This window comes from Cuculus canorus, chromosome 13, assembly GCF_017976375.1.
Source record: "Cuculus canorus isolate bCucCan1 chromosome 13, bCucCan1.pri, whole genome shotgun sequence".
Lineage (NCBI taxonomy): Eukaryota > Metazoa > Chordata > Aves > Cuculiformes > Cuculidae > Cuculus > Cuculus canorus.
The window spans coordinates 4819527-4833127 of NC_071413.1; the positions used below are offsets into that span (position 1 = coordinate 4819527).

General features: G+C 46.8%; 1 protein-coding gene across 2 annotated transcripts; it reads left to right on the top strand.

The window, feature by feature from the left end:
* The first annotated feature begins 7 nt into the window (after positions 1-7).
* CHST4 (carbohydrate sulfotransferase 4) lies at positions 8-12059 on the top strand. Of its 2 annotated transcripts, none has more exons than XM_054078598.1 (2): positions 8-654; positions 10212-12059. In XM_054078598.1, exons 1-2 carry the CDS (start codon positions 647-649, stop codon positions 11362-11364), a joined length of 1161 nt encoding a protein of 386 aa, XP_053934573.1. In that variant the 5' UTR covers positions 8-646; the 3' UTR covers positions 11365-12059. The 2 variants fall into 2 exon arrangements, with proteins under 2 accessions (XP_053934573.1, XP_053934572.1); XM_054078597.1 differs by lacking the exon at positions 8-654 and adding an exon at positions 4049-7037 and having other exon boundaries at positions 10212-12058.
* The last annotated feature ends 1542 nt before the right edge of the window (positions 12060-13601 follow it).

The window sequence follows — 13601 nt, forward strand, 5'->3', positions numbered from 1 at the left end:
CAAACGTACCTGGCAGACCGTGAGGGCAGGATGGACCATGCAAGCCCAGAACAGCCCGCAATCACCCCTGCTCCGCTGCTGCTGGAGGCTCACTGTGGCAGCCTGATATCTCCCTGCAAAACAGCCCTGCCTGTATGTGCCCCTGGGCCCTCACAGCCCCTTCCCTCTCCCTGTAGCCCCCGACAGACCGGTGAGTGCTGGTGGTCACTGCTGCGGAGAGATGGTGCCCCATGGATTGGAGCAAGCCATGCCAGATGCTGGTGCCTGGGCATTCAGGGCTGGGGCAGCTGGACATTTCTTGCTCCAGTACAGAAGGAAGAGGTACCCCCATAAAATACAGGGTGCTTGGGACATGCCAGCAGTGGCCAGATTACTGATTGCTGAATACGTCAGCTCCATAAAGTAATAAGGAACTAGCAGCTTGGTGTCTGTTAATTCCACGGAAGCAGGAGGAGTGCCTGTGCAGTCAAGAGGAGATAACACTCATACTCTACAGGGTGTTGGTGAGGCACCAGCAGGGCCACGGTTACTGATTGCTGAATGACAGTCCCATAAAACAGTAACGAACTGGTGGTCTGGTGTCTGCTCGTTCTACAAAATCAGGAGGAGTGACTGTGCCGTCAAGAGGACGCAACGCCCATAAGACATGTTTAGGTGAGTTGCTTGGGGAGGTGTTTCTAAAAGTGAGAGAAGGGTGACCCGAGGAGTGCCTCGCATCGTCATCTACAGCTCTCTTCACCTGTCCTCCCACAGAATTGGGATCCACAGGTCGACTCTGCTTACACAATGATGGGGAAAGAGAGCTAGCTCTAGATCACACACTGCCAGATCTCATTCCAGGTTCTGTAGGCATCTCTTTGCCTTCTTTTCCCCTGTCCAGGGGGTACAAAGTCTGAGTACAAGTACTTCATTAGAGAGAAGGTATCTAGATGAGGAAGAGAGCAGTGTATGAAAAGGTCGTTGACACATCAGCAGAGCATCCCTGCTACACTCTTTCCTTTCAAAGAAAGCAATCCCAGAACAAAAAGAGAGAGAAGCTGGGGCTCTGGGTGACTGGCAGATGGTTTAAGGGATTTCATGATACCAGACTTCCAAATAGATCCAAATAACCTGAGCTGTGCAAGACAAAACATTGATAAATAAGAAGTAGAGCGGTGTGTTAGAGCCAGGAGACCTTTACAGCATGACGTTGCTGCATTGTTATGCTGTCTCGCGTCTCCTACAGCTGTCAGGTTTTGTCCGTCTCCTTGAACTCTTCTCCATATCTTGGGCTCTGTGGCTTTAATTCCCATTACTACAGACCAGTTCCTGGTTTTAGAGGGAGCTGCTCTTTTCAGATCGCTCTCCCTTCATGGACCCCTTTCCTTTCAGAGTTGCCTGTCTGGTAATACGCAAATATTCTGCAATGATTAACACTATTCTGTTTCTTTTTAGCCTAGCAGCATTTGGCCAGGGATGCTGAAAGAGCCAGACACAGCTATAGATAGCTCATAAATCTTAGGCTATTTAGATTTCTCAAGACCACATCCTCTATTGCCATCTTTTGCAAACATAACACTGCCTTTTGACCACACCTAAGTTTTCTCTGCTGCAACGGCAAACTCGCGTTAAACCACAAACCTACTAGTATAATTTTTCATGCACTATACCCAGAGATGTTTTGCGTCACAGAGTGGGTGTAGCCTTGAGCACCCTGCCAGCCCTACAGACTACCTGAAGCCGGTATTTAGAGGTGCTTTGTGCTAAAGAAAGCCCTGTCAGCACCGAGACCAAGGAAGAAGCCCAGACAGATGTAGAGCTGCTCTTCCTCAGATGTTCAGACAAGGTCTGCAGTGCTCTGATAGAACTCCCTCAGTGCGTTTTTGCCGGATCCAACGCCATCCTCCCTGTCTTACCTGAGGACCACCAGCCGTAGAGCCTAGAGCAGACTTACAGCATCCTTTTCCTCTTCCCTGTGCTGTCTGGAGTGGCCACGTTCAGGAGGAGGGTGACTTACCCCAGACACAGGGACCTAGGCAGCGAGGCAACCTTATGTTTAGTGCTTTCCTTAGGAAACAAGACATTTCTCAGCTCGTGAGCGAATTAAGGTGAAATGTGAAAATCCTCAGGTTCCAAAGGGGCCGGCAGCGGTGCCCAACCCATCCACAGCTCTCTTTGCAGGGCTGGGCCATATCACACCTGCCTGCAGTGAAGCTATTAGCTTAGCCCAGGTGTTTCGGGAATCTGGATTTAGCCCAGCCCCTGGCCTGGCTCAAGCTCTCTTCCAGCAGCCCTGACTGCTCCCGAGGGGGCTGATGTCTGCAACAGTCCCCGAGCGTCATCCTTCCAAGGGACCATGGCCCTTGGCCACAAGAGCCTGTCTGAGCCAGCCTGCTCTGCGCCACCACGGAGCCGCCCTGCGCACCTGCGGGGGGATGCCATGGTCTGCTCTGAGCTGAGGGAGGCAGCCTGGGGGTGATCGGGGAGCCCCGGGCGAACCAGGGCCTCGACTACCATGGAGCTCAGGTGAGGCTCAATTATCACTTGGGAGTGGGATGGGGAGGAGGACCCCAGGGGAAGGTGCTTGTGCAAAGATTCTTTGTTCACGAGGGCTGGCAGACAACCCCATTTTTTCCAGGCTATGTTCAGGAAACAAACATTTTCATTTGCTTTGTTGTTCTAGGCTCTGATTGTTTGGTTGGTTTTTAATTCCCCCTCATTTACCACAGTAAAATTGGAAAAAAAATATTCTTCATCCTATTGCTATGCTTAACCTCAGTTTTTTCCATACCTGTAAAAGTTTTCAAACGGAAATGCAGTTACACAGTATATCGATAACGTGTTTTGCAAATGTATAGGTTCTAGCTATTGGTTTTATGTCTTAATCACACTCTTGTTACTGCTAGTTCTTACCAGTCTCTCTGCTCCAGTGTTTCACAGAGCATTTGCTGAATGACAGTAGAGAAGTTCCTTGCTTGTAAGGCTAATTCAGCTCTTTTGCAAAAGAAGTATTTACAGAGATACCATAACTGCAAGCAGGGGAGTCAGACACCATCCTTCCTGTCGCCTACTGCAACTTTGGGTCCCTCTCTGCTAATTTGGGCAAGCCTGTTTATCTCCAACTGCTTCTAAATAAAAATATAACTTATCTCAAACATAAGGGAAAGGCCACAGCACTATCAGTGCAGGAGCACACCAGCCTGTCCTTGGACGGTTGTTTCATTTAGGGCATCACACCAGTCATTTGTCTCATCTTCCCTTGTTCCAGAAGCTACATGTTCTGCTCTGGTTCAGTAGGAACTTGCTCTGAGTGTAATTTAGCACAGATGTGGCACCTCTGCTCCTATGCATTCTGGTCCTTGCCCGCTGGCTGCGTTTCCTTTCTATCCTCTTAAAAATTGACTTCTAAAACAGCCAAAGTGCCTGTATACAGCATCCCTGCCAAAACAAAAAAGCTCTTTCTAAAAGTCAGATTTCTGCTCTGTTGCCTCCATCCCTTTGAAAGTGATGAACAAGTGACATACAGCCTTCTTTTTTTTTTTTCAGAAGGTTACTGTCAGGTTTCTTTTCTGCAAGAAGCAAGGTATTCCCTGGGCATTTCAAAACACAATAGTGCAGCTGTATGCAAAATCTTGGGTCTGTACCATAGATCATACCTTTGTGTGAATAGCCATGTTGTAGCTTTCTGTCACGCTCAGCCTTGCACAGCCAGAAACTTCCATTTTTCCGGTGCAGCTAGAAAACACCAAAACTCCCTTTGCTTTGCAAAGGAGATCTCTTTCTGTGTTGAGGATTCACCAGTCATGGCATTGGCTCTCAGGGCAGCTCCCCGATGCTGCACCCTTGGGATGCAGGAAATGGCAGCCATCCCATAACACACCTCTTTCAGGTGTATTGTGACATCAGGAAATAACTGATCTCTCTAAATAAACATTAACAAATACATGAAAGAAGCCCGTAGTCTCCTAAATCTGCCTTCCTGCCAGAAAGGCAAGAAAAAAGTGGCAGCGTATCAGTCCTTGTGTTTAAGTGTCTAAATGTTTTCTTAAGGTCAAAGTTGTGAACTGAGCCAGAAAGGATGTTGCAAGACAGCGAACTTTCCTTCAGATTTTAGAAGAGAAGGTCCCTTTCATCTCTGCCTGGAATCATGGCAGTGAATAAACATTGCTAGCTCCAAGGACAGTGCTCCCAAGGGCTCTCGAGGCAGATGAGGTGAGGTGCTGAAGAAAAGGGGAGAAGAATGCAGAAAGTGTGAAAGCCTTTCACCAGTCTGAGTCCCCTCGGACGTTGCACAGGGTTGGGATCTACCTTGCATGCGACAGATGGCTTCAGGGTTACCATTCCTGCTCTGACTTAGCGTGTGCAATCAGTGGAAAGAGACCAAGACCCCCCCAGCGTGATTCCCCTGAGCTGCCTTAGCTATCAACCTGATATAAATGAGTTGTGCTCTACAGGGTATATAAGAGCGGATGCTAGAATCCTGTGTAGGTTAGAGACTGTGAATAGGTAAGAATTATTGTCTCTCTTGATTAAAAAAAATGATGGTATTACAAACAGTTTTTATATGTCAGGTTCAAAACAGAGGGAAGTAGTCCTCACAACATTCAGGTGAACATATTCCCATTGCCAGGGGATGCTGCTGATGCCAAAAGTAGCTGTGAGTTCAAAATGAGATTGGACAAGTGAATAGAAAAAAATCTAGGTGTGGTGAAATGCAAAGATAAGCTTGATATCAACTGACTTCAGACAGCTTCCGCATAGATGTGTACTCACAAACATCACCCCCTACTCTTATTACAGCCAACAGAAAGGAACAAGAACTTCTAGAGCATCACTCGCTAGCTTATTTTGGACACCTACATCCAGGGAAGAGAATTATGTACTCCAGAGTCTGCAGCAGGCCAGGAGAGCACCTAGGAAGGAAATGTGCTTCTTCTCTTTCCTGGCATTTGCTCATGATGATGGCAGAAGACAGGGCATGGGGTTGGTTAAACCTTTCATACCTGCTCTAGGTGTGCCTGTTCCTGCCATCAGACTGTCAAAGACACCCTCAGGGAGGGAATCTTCTCCAGTGTCAGCACTGAGGAGTTTTGTCTAATCCATACACCTGATGTGACTCCTCAGCCTACTCCCACTGCTGCTGAGCTGGGTCAGATGCGCTCCGTGCACGTGTTGCTTGCTTCTTCAGGGTATAAGGAACGGAAACTCTGGCTGCACGGAGAGTTCACAGGGCTCACCAGTCTCAGAGTCCCCAGAAAGCACCTTTAACCATGGAAGGAGGATAGAAAGCAGAAACGTCATCGGCCATCGTATGAGGTGGAAGCAAGGTGCACAAGGTGATACAGGGCTGCCTGCCATCAAGCAGTGGCTGATTGCCAGATGCTTCTGCTTTGCTTAACAAAGCTTATGAGTCAGACACGCAGAGAGAAAGGTCCATCGTTCAGGAGCCAGAGCATTCCTTTCCCTTTTGACAATGTTCAGGTTTCAGGAAATGCAGTGTGCCAGAACAACGTGCCCTCCCAAGCCTTGCTCTGAAGAAGAGTACGTTCTCCCTCTCTGCGCAACCGCTTCTGCCACAGAGGCTGCCTTCTAGAGAGTTCAGCCAAGCAGTTAGAGCTTGCAGCTGCAAAAATCTGCTCAGCCCTGAGACTAGAGGGCTGTACAGCAGTGTTCAGCGCTGTCACGAAGCCTGAGTATCAGTGCCAAAGGACCAGCGTTGGGCAAAATACATACAGGTGGAAGGGGAGTTTTGATACATCTCTGTTCGTACAGCCGTTGGTCAGGGATGAATAAGGTTTTGGGAAGAGCCATTTAAGTGCTGCGACCGTCACAAACAGGCTTTGCAACACTTAAATCCTTCCTACAAATGGTGTTGGTGCAGGGCCCAGGAACACGTGGCTGAATCCAGGTTGCACAGAACACTGCATGCTGCAGGGCCCTACCTGGACCACCGCCAGCTTCTCACCTTGTTTCTCAGTCCAGGTTTACCAGAGCTTGACCATCTGTGTTTGCAATGCAACAAGTGAAAGAGAACATTCCCTGCCCCACTGAGGTCCTCTCTCCTGCTGGAGGGACCAGCCGTCCCCAGATTTTTCGCTTCTGCTGTCTCCTATACTCCATTTGCCCTCAGAGAAGCTCAGAGAGACCCTTGGGGATAGGGGACACCATCAAAAGAACGCCTACACCTCTGCAGACGGTGTGACAGAAATGATGACACGTGGAACAGGAATGACCCAAAGCGGTTGGTTTTGCACGGTTGCAGAGCACCACGTGTTTCTCTTGCGCCCAGCACTGCCCTCCTTCACTACCCCACCTGGCACAGCCCCACTGCAACTCCAGCACCCTTGTGAATCATTAACAGCCCAAGCCCAGCTGCTCCTTTCACTCAATTTTCTTTACCAGCCTCTAAACCTTTAACTCGAGCGAGGCACAGACCAAAAAGAGTCAAAAAGACTTCACGTGGCTCTGCATCTCCTGATAACACCGCAAGCAGCCAGAGCAACGGCGGGCAGATATGCCCCATCCCTGCATCCCTGCTGGTCCTCCCTGCAACAAGGGTTCCCGTTTGTCCTTTGCGCTGACGCCACACACATCCCCATTCCTCCTTTTACAGAGAGCAGTCTCCTCCGGGGTTTGCGATAGGACTCAATGTAAAAGCACCTCTCCGTCATCTCCATGAATTCTCTGGCCCTTCTGCTTTCCTAGGAGCGTTTGGTCATTTATGTCCACGAAAGAAACTGCTGTTCCCATGCGTGGCTGCTTGGCGTAGGGTGGAGATATCTACTTTAAGGCTTGTCGAAGGAGGCGGGCACTGAGGAGCAGTCAGTCTTAAAGCTGAGACATACACAAATGAAGGGGACAGGAGGGAGCAGGCACAGCTACAGCCGAGAGCTGAGGACAGGTGTATAAAAGAGCGTGGCATGAAGGCGGCGCGCCAGCACGTGAAAACACAGCAGTTCACGCAGCTGCCTGGAGGAACGTGTACCGCAGCAGCGTATGGGTGTGAGAGCAGCTTTGCTTGAACCAGATCTGGAGATCCTTCCAGAGGACTTGTTAAGGTGAGATTTTTCAACCGTTTCTTGATATTTGGTGCAGATGCGCTGGTGCCCAGAATTTTATTCATTGCTCGTGTTCCGCAGCTTGAACTGGGAGATAATTTTTGTAAAACGCTGTAAACATATGGATGCCGGCAAATTGCTACATGATTCCTCCTGCAGAAAGAAGGTCTTGGTCTGGCTTAAAAGGGTAGTTCCTGCTTCTCCAGACTCAGTGCCCCTTCTCAGCATTTCCATGCAGTCTGTTCTCCTTTGAATGGGCAGTTGCTACTTCTAATTCTGCAGAAGCTTATTAGGCCAAATTAGAGAAGGATCTCAAAACACTATGAGCAACGATCAGTGGGATGAAAAACCAGTGTCTGAGGCTTCCCTGACCCCAGATTCTTTGATACGTTACTGCCACTAAGGCAGTGAGGGATCTGTACAGGTCTGGAAGGGTGACAGACGTGCAGAGTACTGGGTCACAGGCATTTTGGGCTGTACCCTCTCAGAAATGCATGGGTTCGACAACGCTGTACCATGGGGACACGCTGCCCGTGCTCAGAGTGTGTTTGGTGGGTGTGTTTCCCTTGGGCTGCTTGCTGCTTTCTATATAGCTTTTTTTTTTTGCTGGGATCAAGCTTTTCCGAGGCTGTTGTGTTTCTGAGAAGCTTAAAACTCTTAATATTTTTGGAGACTCCAGGTGCTCGGCAGGTAGATCCCAGTTCTTTGCGTTCTCATACATGTGCTGTGGGAGACTGCAACGTGGTGACACTGGATAGGCATATTTTTTCAGTAGTTTCTGTTCTTCATCCTTAGTGCCTCGAGATTCTTTCTGCTCTCAGCCAAATCCTGGCTCATCTCTCTGCCAGCAGACAGTAAGTGTGCCTCTTTTTGTTCTGCAGCTGATTGTCTCAGTCATTCTGAGTGGATCTTTACTCTGCAGGTCCGTCAGAGCTCGATGTTTCACTTCTACAACCTGAAATTAATTAAATCACTTACGACTCTTGACGTTTGCTGTAGAGAAAATACGATTAAAAACTTAAGACCTGAGTTCAGCTGCCATGATCAAAAGATACAGCGGTGAAAATTACGGTTAAAGTAATTAGTATTTCTTTCATGTTAGGCAATGTCTCACAGAACCTCTGTGGCGCTTTGCTGCTCCTCTGTTCCGCTTCACCAGGCACACACAACTCACTTTAGTCCTTCTCCCTCCCTGTGGAACAGAGTGGTCAGGCCAACAACCCTCACTGCTTCTTGTATAAGGGAAGAAGCTGTTGAAGCTGTGGCTTCACGAGGCTATTTCTCAGGCAACACCAAGTCACAGGGATGGTCTGCTTATTTTGTGACATGTCCAGAACACTTTGTTGTCCCACCCTGGTTTGATTTGAGATAAAAGTGCACCCCTGTTTCCTAAAAACCCTGAATCCATTCTCTCTGACTCAGACCATTCATGCACAAGTTTCCAGAGGAAATAATGATTTACGTGGTTTTAAACCTGCTTGGATATCTTAATGTTAGCGTTCAAGCCTACTTAACAGAGTTTTTTTCAATTAAGAGCTTCTGGCTATCATCCAGGAACTCTGCCAGCAGTTAGAATAATGCCGCTAATGGTGCCAGATGGAGGTGATATCGCCGAAGTTCATTCAGAAGCCAAGACTTTTGGTAAACACTGCTGTATTCATTGGCAAGGAAGACGCTGATATATAACTTGTTTTTACAACAGTCTTTGTTTGCAGGTCTTCTAAGGCTTGGTGCAAATGTTGACCTGAATCAGCCTCTTGTTCGTTTGTATAACCATAAAAAATAAAAAAATCAGGAGGTTTCTTTTTCTTTCCAGGAGACCATAAGCACGTGGACGTAGAATTCTCACTGAGTGTAGAGCCCTATCCTTGCAAGACATAACTAACATAATATTTATATTGTGGTAGCACTGCAACAACCAGGCTGGGCATTGTCCTGGCTTTGAGAAATTATAACTGCTGCCTTATAAACCCTCAAAATGAATGCACAGCAGTTAGATTAGAAAAACAAGCCAACTTATGTACATACGGGAACAGATGGGTTCTGTTCCTAGTTAGTTAGCAATTGTTGATTACCTAATGAGTTACCTGGAAATCTAAACATCATTGCTCCAGGAACTGAAACCATGAGAGAAGGCACCTTCATGCAAATTAGTCTGAAAGCTTTGCTGAAGAAGTAAATTGAGGCAGGGCATAAGGAGGAAGTCAGGGAAATTTTGACCGGGAACATTCCTGCATTACCATGGATCCAGAAGATAACGTCGTGAGTACACAGAGGGAAGTGGTGGCCTGTTGGGGCATACTTTGCACCTCGGTGGCTTCAGCAGGGAGGCAGCTGCTCTGCGTGGGCACAGCAAACTGAATTCAGAGCAATCGTGGGCTGCACAAAAGCAGTGTACAAAGCTGGAAGGCTCTGGGGTGGCAGGTGCTGTAGGCACCCACCTGGATTCAAGGCACAATCAGGCTTGGCTGGAGGGGAGCAAACAGAGGTGGATGAGATGAACCTTTGTGGGCCTTTCCTTTCTAGTAAAATTGCCTATGATGCTCTGACTGTGGAGGAGATGTTGTTGAGTTTGGATTTATTACAGTGCCAAATTACTTCCTCTGGTATGTGAGTTTTTGCCTGTGACAACAATAAATATTTCCTGAAATTCCAAAAGGAATATAAGCAAGAGAAACAGAAGCCTACATTGTATTTTTACAGCATTCTGGCATAAAAATAACTGTAAACAGTGGTCAGGGCAGGAGTTTAACAGTAACAATGTGGAACTCTTGAATTCTCCATAAAAACTCATTCCATTTTTCCTCCATAAAAATCGCCAGGATCATGCCTGCAGGGATCGTGTACACTATGCACGCATTTGTGCATGCTGACATATTTTGATACACAGAACTAACTCCTGAACTTTGATAAAAGCGCAGACGATTTCTTCATTGAACTTCTAAGACTGCATTCGATTGGCTTATTGACAAGTGTTCTTGTTACAGAAAACTTCCATCCCTGCAGGGTTTGTGTCCTTCCCAAAGACACTTTGTGCTGTAGTTGTCACAGTATCACTGGTAACGCGGCAGCTTTCCAAACCCCTGAGCCTGCAGAGGGACTGGCAGGAGTCCGATGCACCACATCCTGCCTTCTTCATGATCTCGTGATGCTGAACTTTCTCTGTCTCTGCAGGTCCCTTGCAAAAACGATGAAGCCTAGAAGGGTGCCAGTGCTCCTGACGCTGGCATTTCTGTCCTTCCTTTTCATCCACTTCCAATTCCAACCCTGCAGCAACAGTGCCCTCACGGAAGACAAATCTTCTCCAGTCCACATCCTCATTCTCTCCTCCTGGCGGTCAGGATCTTCCTTCATTGGACAAATCTTCAGCCAGCACCCCAGTGTCTTCTACCTGATGGAGCCTGCATGGCATGTGTGGGTTAGGATGCACCAGAACAGCGCTGAAGTCTTACAAATGGCAGTGCGGGACCTAGTCAGGTCGGCCTTTCTGTGCGACATGTCTGTGTTTGATGTTTACATGTCTCGCCAGAAGCAAAAGTCTGATTTATTTCAGTGGGAGACAAGCCGAGCCTTGTGCTCCCCCCCTGCCTGCGACTCATTCAGTCGCAATGACATTATCACTGCACACAACTGCAAAACAATGTGTAGCAAATACCCATTCAGCAAGGTGGAGGAAGCTTGTAAAACCTACAGCCATATCGTCATCAAGGAGGTTCGGTTCTTCGACCTGAAAGTTCTCTACCCGCTTCTCACCGATCCATCCCTGAACCTTAAAATCATTCACTTGGTACGCGATCCTCGGGCTGTGTTCAGGTCCCGAGAGAAGTCAGTGTTCGAGCTGAAACGTGACAGTGACATTGTCGTGCGGTCCCAGTGGACAACAGAAGAAACGGAGCCCTACGACGCAATGCAAGTGATCTGCAAAAGCCATGTGGAGATCTACAAGGCAGGCACTCAGACCATTCCCAGCTCCTTGAGAGATCGCTACTTGCTGGTTCGCTATGAAGACATCGTCAGAGACCCATTAGCAAGGGCTGCTCAGATGTACAGGTTTGCAGAACTCCATTTCACACCAGAACTTCAGAAGTGGGTACACAACATCACCCACGGGAAGGGGCAAGGCACACAGGCTTTTGTTATTGGGTCCAGAGATGCGCTGAGAGTGTCCCAGGCCTGGAGGACAACCCTTCCCTTTGAGAAAATAGAAAAAGTGCAAGATGTGTGCAAGGATGCAATGGACCTGCTGGGCTACCGGCTCGTTCAGTCTGAAGAAGAGCAGAAAGATATATCACTGGATCTTTCGTTTGCCCAGAAAGCCTCTGAGTAACAAATTCTAATGGCAGAAAAGCTGCTTTCTGCATCAACTCTCTGCAGGCTGCAGAGTGGAAAACTGTTTACTAGAGCAAAACAGGACAGAGGTGTTTGCATACGTGTGTAAGAGTGCGTGCATGGGTGTGCTGTGCAAGGACAAGTAACACAGGAACCCCGACTGCGCACATGAGAGCTTTCTCAGCGGCTCAGGGTCACTCTCCAAAGGGTCCTGGCAGTTCAACCAGAAGGCAGGCTTAAGGAATGCAATGCAAGTCTGTTTTCCAAATTAATTCCATGGAAGCATGTATAGGTCGGAGCAAACAGAATGCTAAAGGAGTGGGACCAGATAGCAGAGCTCAAACCCCTCACAGACCACAGCTGAACACTACTGAAACCACTTAGAGCAACTGCACTGCAATGGAAAAGGAAATATAAATGGAAGCTGAATAAAAAGAGCATTATTTGCTATGCCGCATGCAGGACATGTAATGCCTGAAGAGACACGGGGATGACCAGACATTGGCTTCTGGAAAGATCCTTTTTTTTTAAGTAACGGCTGAGTTTTCAAGCCCAGTTTTTCTTTTGCTCCATTCTTGTGCCTGGGCATCCAGCCTTGGTGGCAATGTTAGGGAAATATTTGTGTTCACTTACTGTATAATGGGACAACTGAATAAACCGGCTATGGTTGGAAATAAAAACTCCTGGGTTTGCATATGGTGATCCATTTCTAGGATTATATGGATCTATTTATTTTTTTTTTAATCTAAAATAATTGTGTCTTCTAGCTTTCAAAACCAAGAATGGTTGTGCCCCTCGCAGTTCAGCAGGGAGCTGAATCTTGTAATTGTGATTTGCAGTGGATGGATTAAAAATGACCAAAGTTTCCTTCCCCAAAGCACTCATCGCTCCTGCTTCACTGTGTACCAGGAATTGATGAGCTCCTTAATTTTAGGTCTCTGCTTCAGACACAAAAGAGGCTGTAGAGTAAAGAAAGTAGTGCGAGTTTGGCAGTAATGCCACTGAAGCACCCGAGACCAAGCGGTCCACAATTACATTTACAGAGAGTCTGTTAGTTTTAACCAACAGAGTGGATGTGGAAAAAAAATCATTTGGCCTATTTTGCTGTTAATTTCATTAATAGAAAATTAGATAAATAATAGCTACTGAATTTAAGCACCCAATAACTCTATTATGAAGACACAAATATTATGAGCCAAAAGCTGTGGGTGAGGAGTTGAGATAAGTACAACATTTCCTCCGGGTATTGGAGCCTCTCTGTTAGACACCAGAATGTTTTTGAGTTTACTTGTCTAATTCCTGTAAACCTTAGAAACAGGACAATTCAGCCGTTAATGCTACACGGTAACTGATGAAATTATCCATCCTATATACCAGCACATCTCATATCTACAGACATTTCTGAATCGTCACATTTGGCCCTGGTTGCATAACACAACTGGTTCTTCCTTCTCGAAGCACACTTGCAGCCCCTCACATAACATTTAGGGGAAAACTTTTTCTGCTTACCTTTAAATCACCTGGCTACAGAGGAAAAATCCAACAGTGATTGCATACCAAATAACTAAGGTGTAGACTTGCAGAACCTCATCAACTCAATGATGCATACACAACTGGTTCAGTTTTAGAGAGAAACTGGTTTTCTCTCTGAAAAAAAAGGAAAACCAAACCCCAATCCAACCCACTCCAAAACCAAACGCTGGCAATTTTTAGTGCATTTAGACATTACATTTTGTAAGCAGAAACAAGAGAACAGGCAAGACAATGAGAAAAAAGGATGCATTTGAAGAGATAACAATGGCTACGCATTCCTGGCTGGAAAGAAAATCCAGACAATATATGTGGTTTAGACCTACACTTGACTATGATGTTTAAATACAAGAAGGTGACAGTATGATCAGTGTTATCTTTCTAGTACTTTCTAACACAGCCAAAGCTGGTGGAGTGGCTGATCACACTTGTGTGAGCAAAAGCTAGCAGGACGTTTGAGTCCAGCCAGGTTTAATCCATGCTGCCATCTCGTGGTCCCCCACATCAGGAACTCCAACTTCTCGAATACGCTGCCTACATTTTAAATACTATCGTATAAAATTAAGAAACATCACCTCCAGTTTAAATACTATCGTATAAAATTAAGAAACATCAGTAAAGTTCTTGGAACAGTTAATGGCACAGACAGAAGGCGTTCCTTCTTTTCTGTAAAAATCCCTGTTCTCTTTTCAGAAACAACAAACC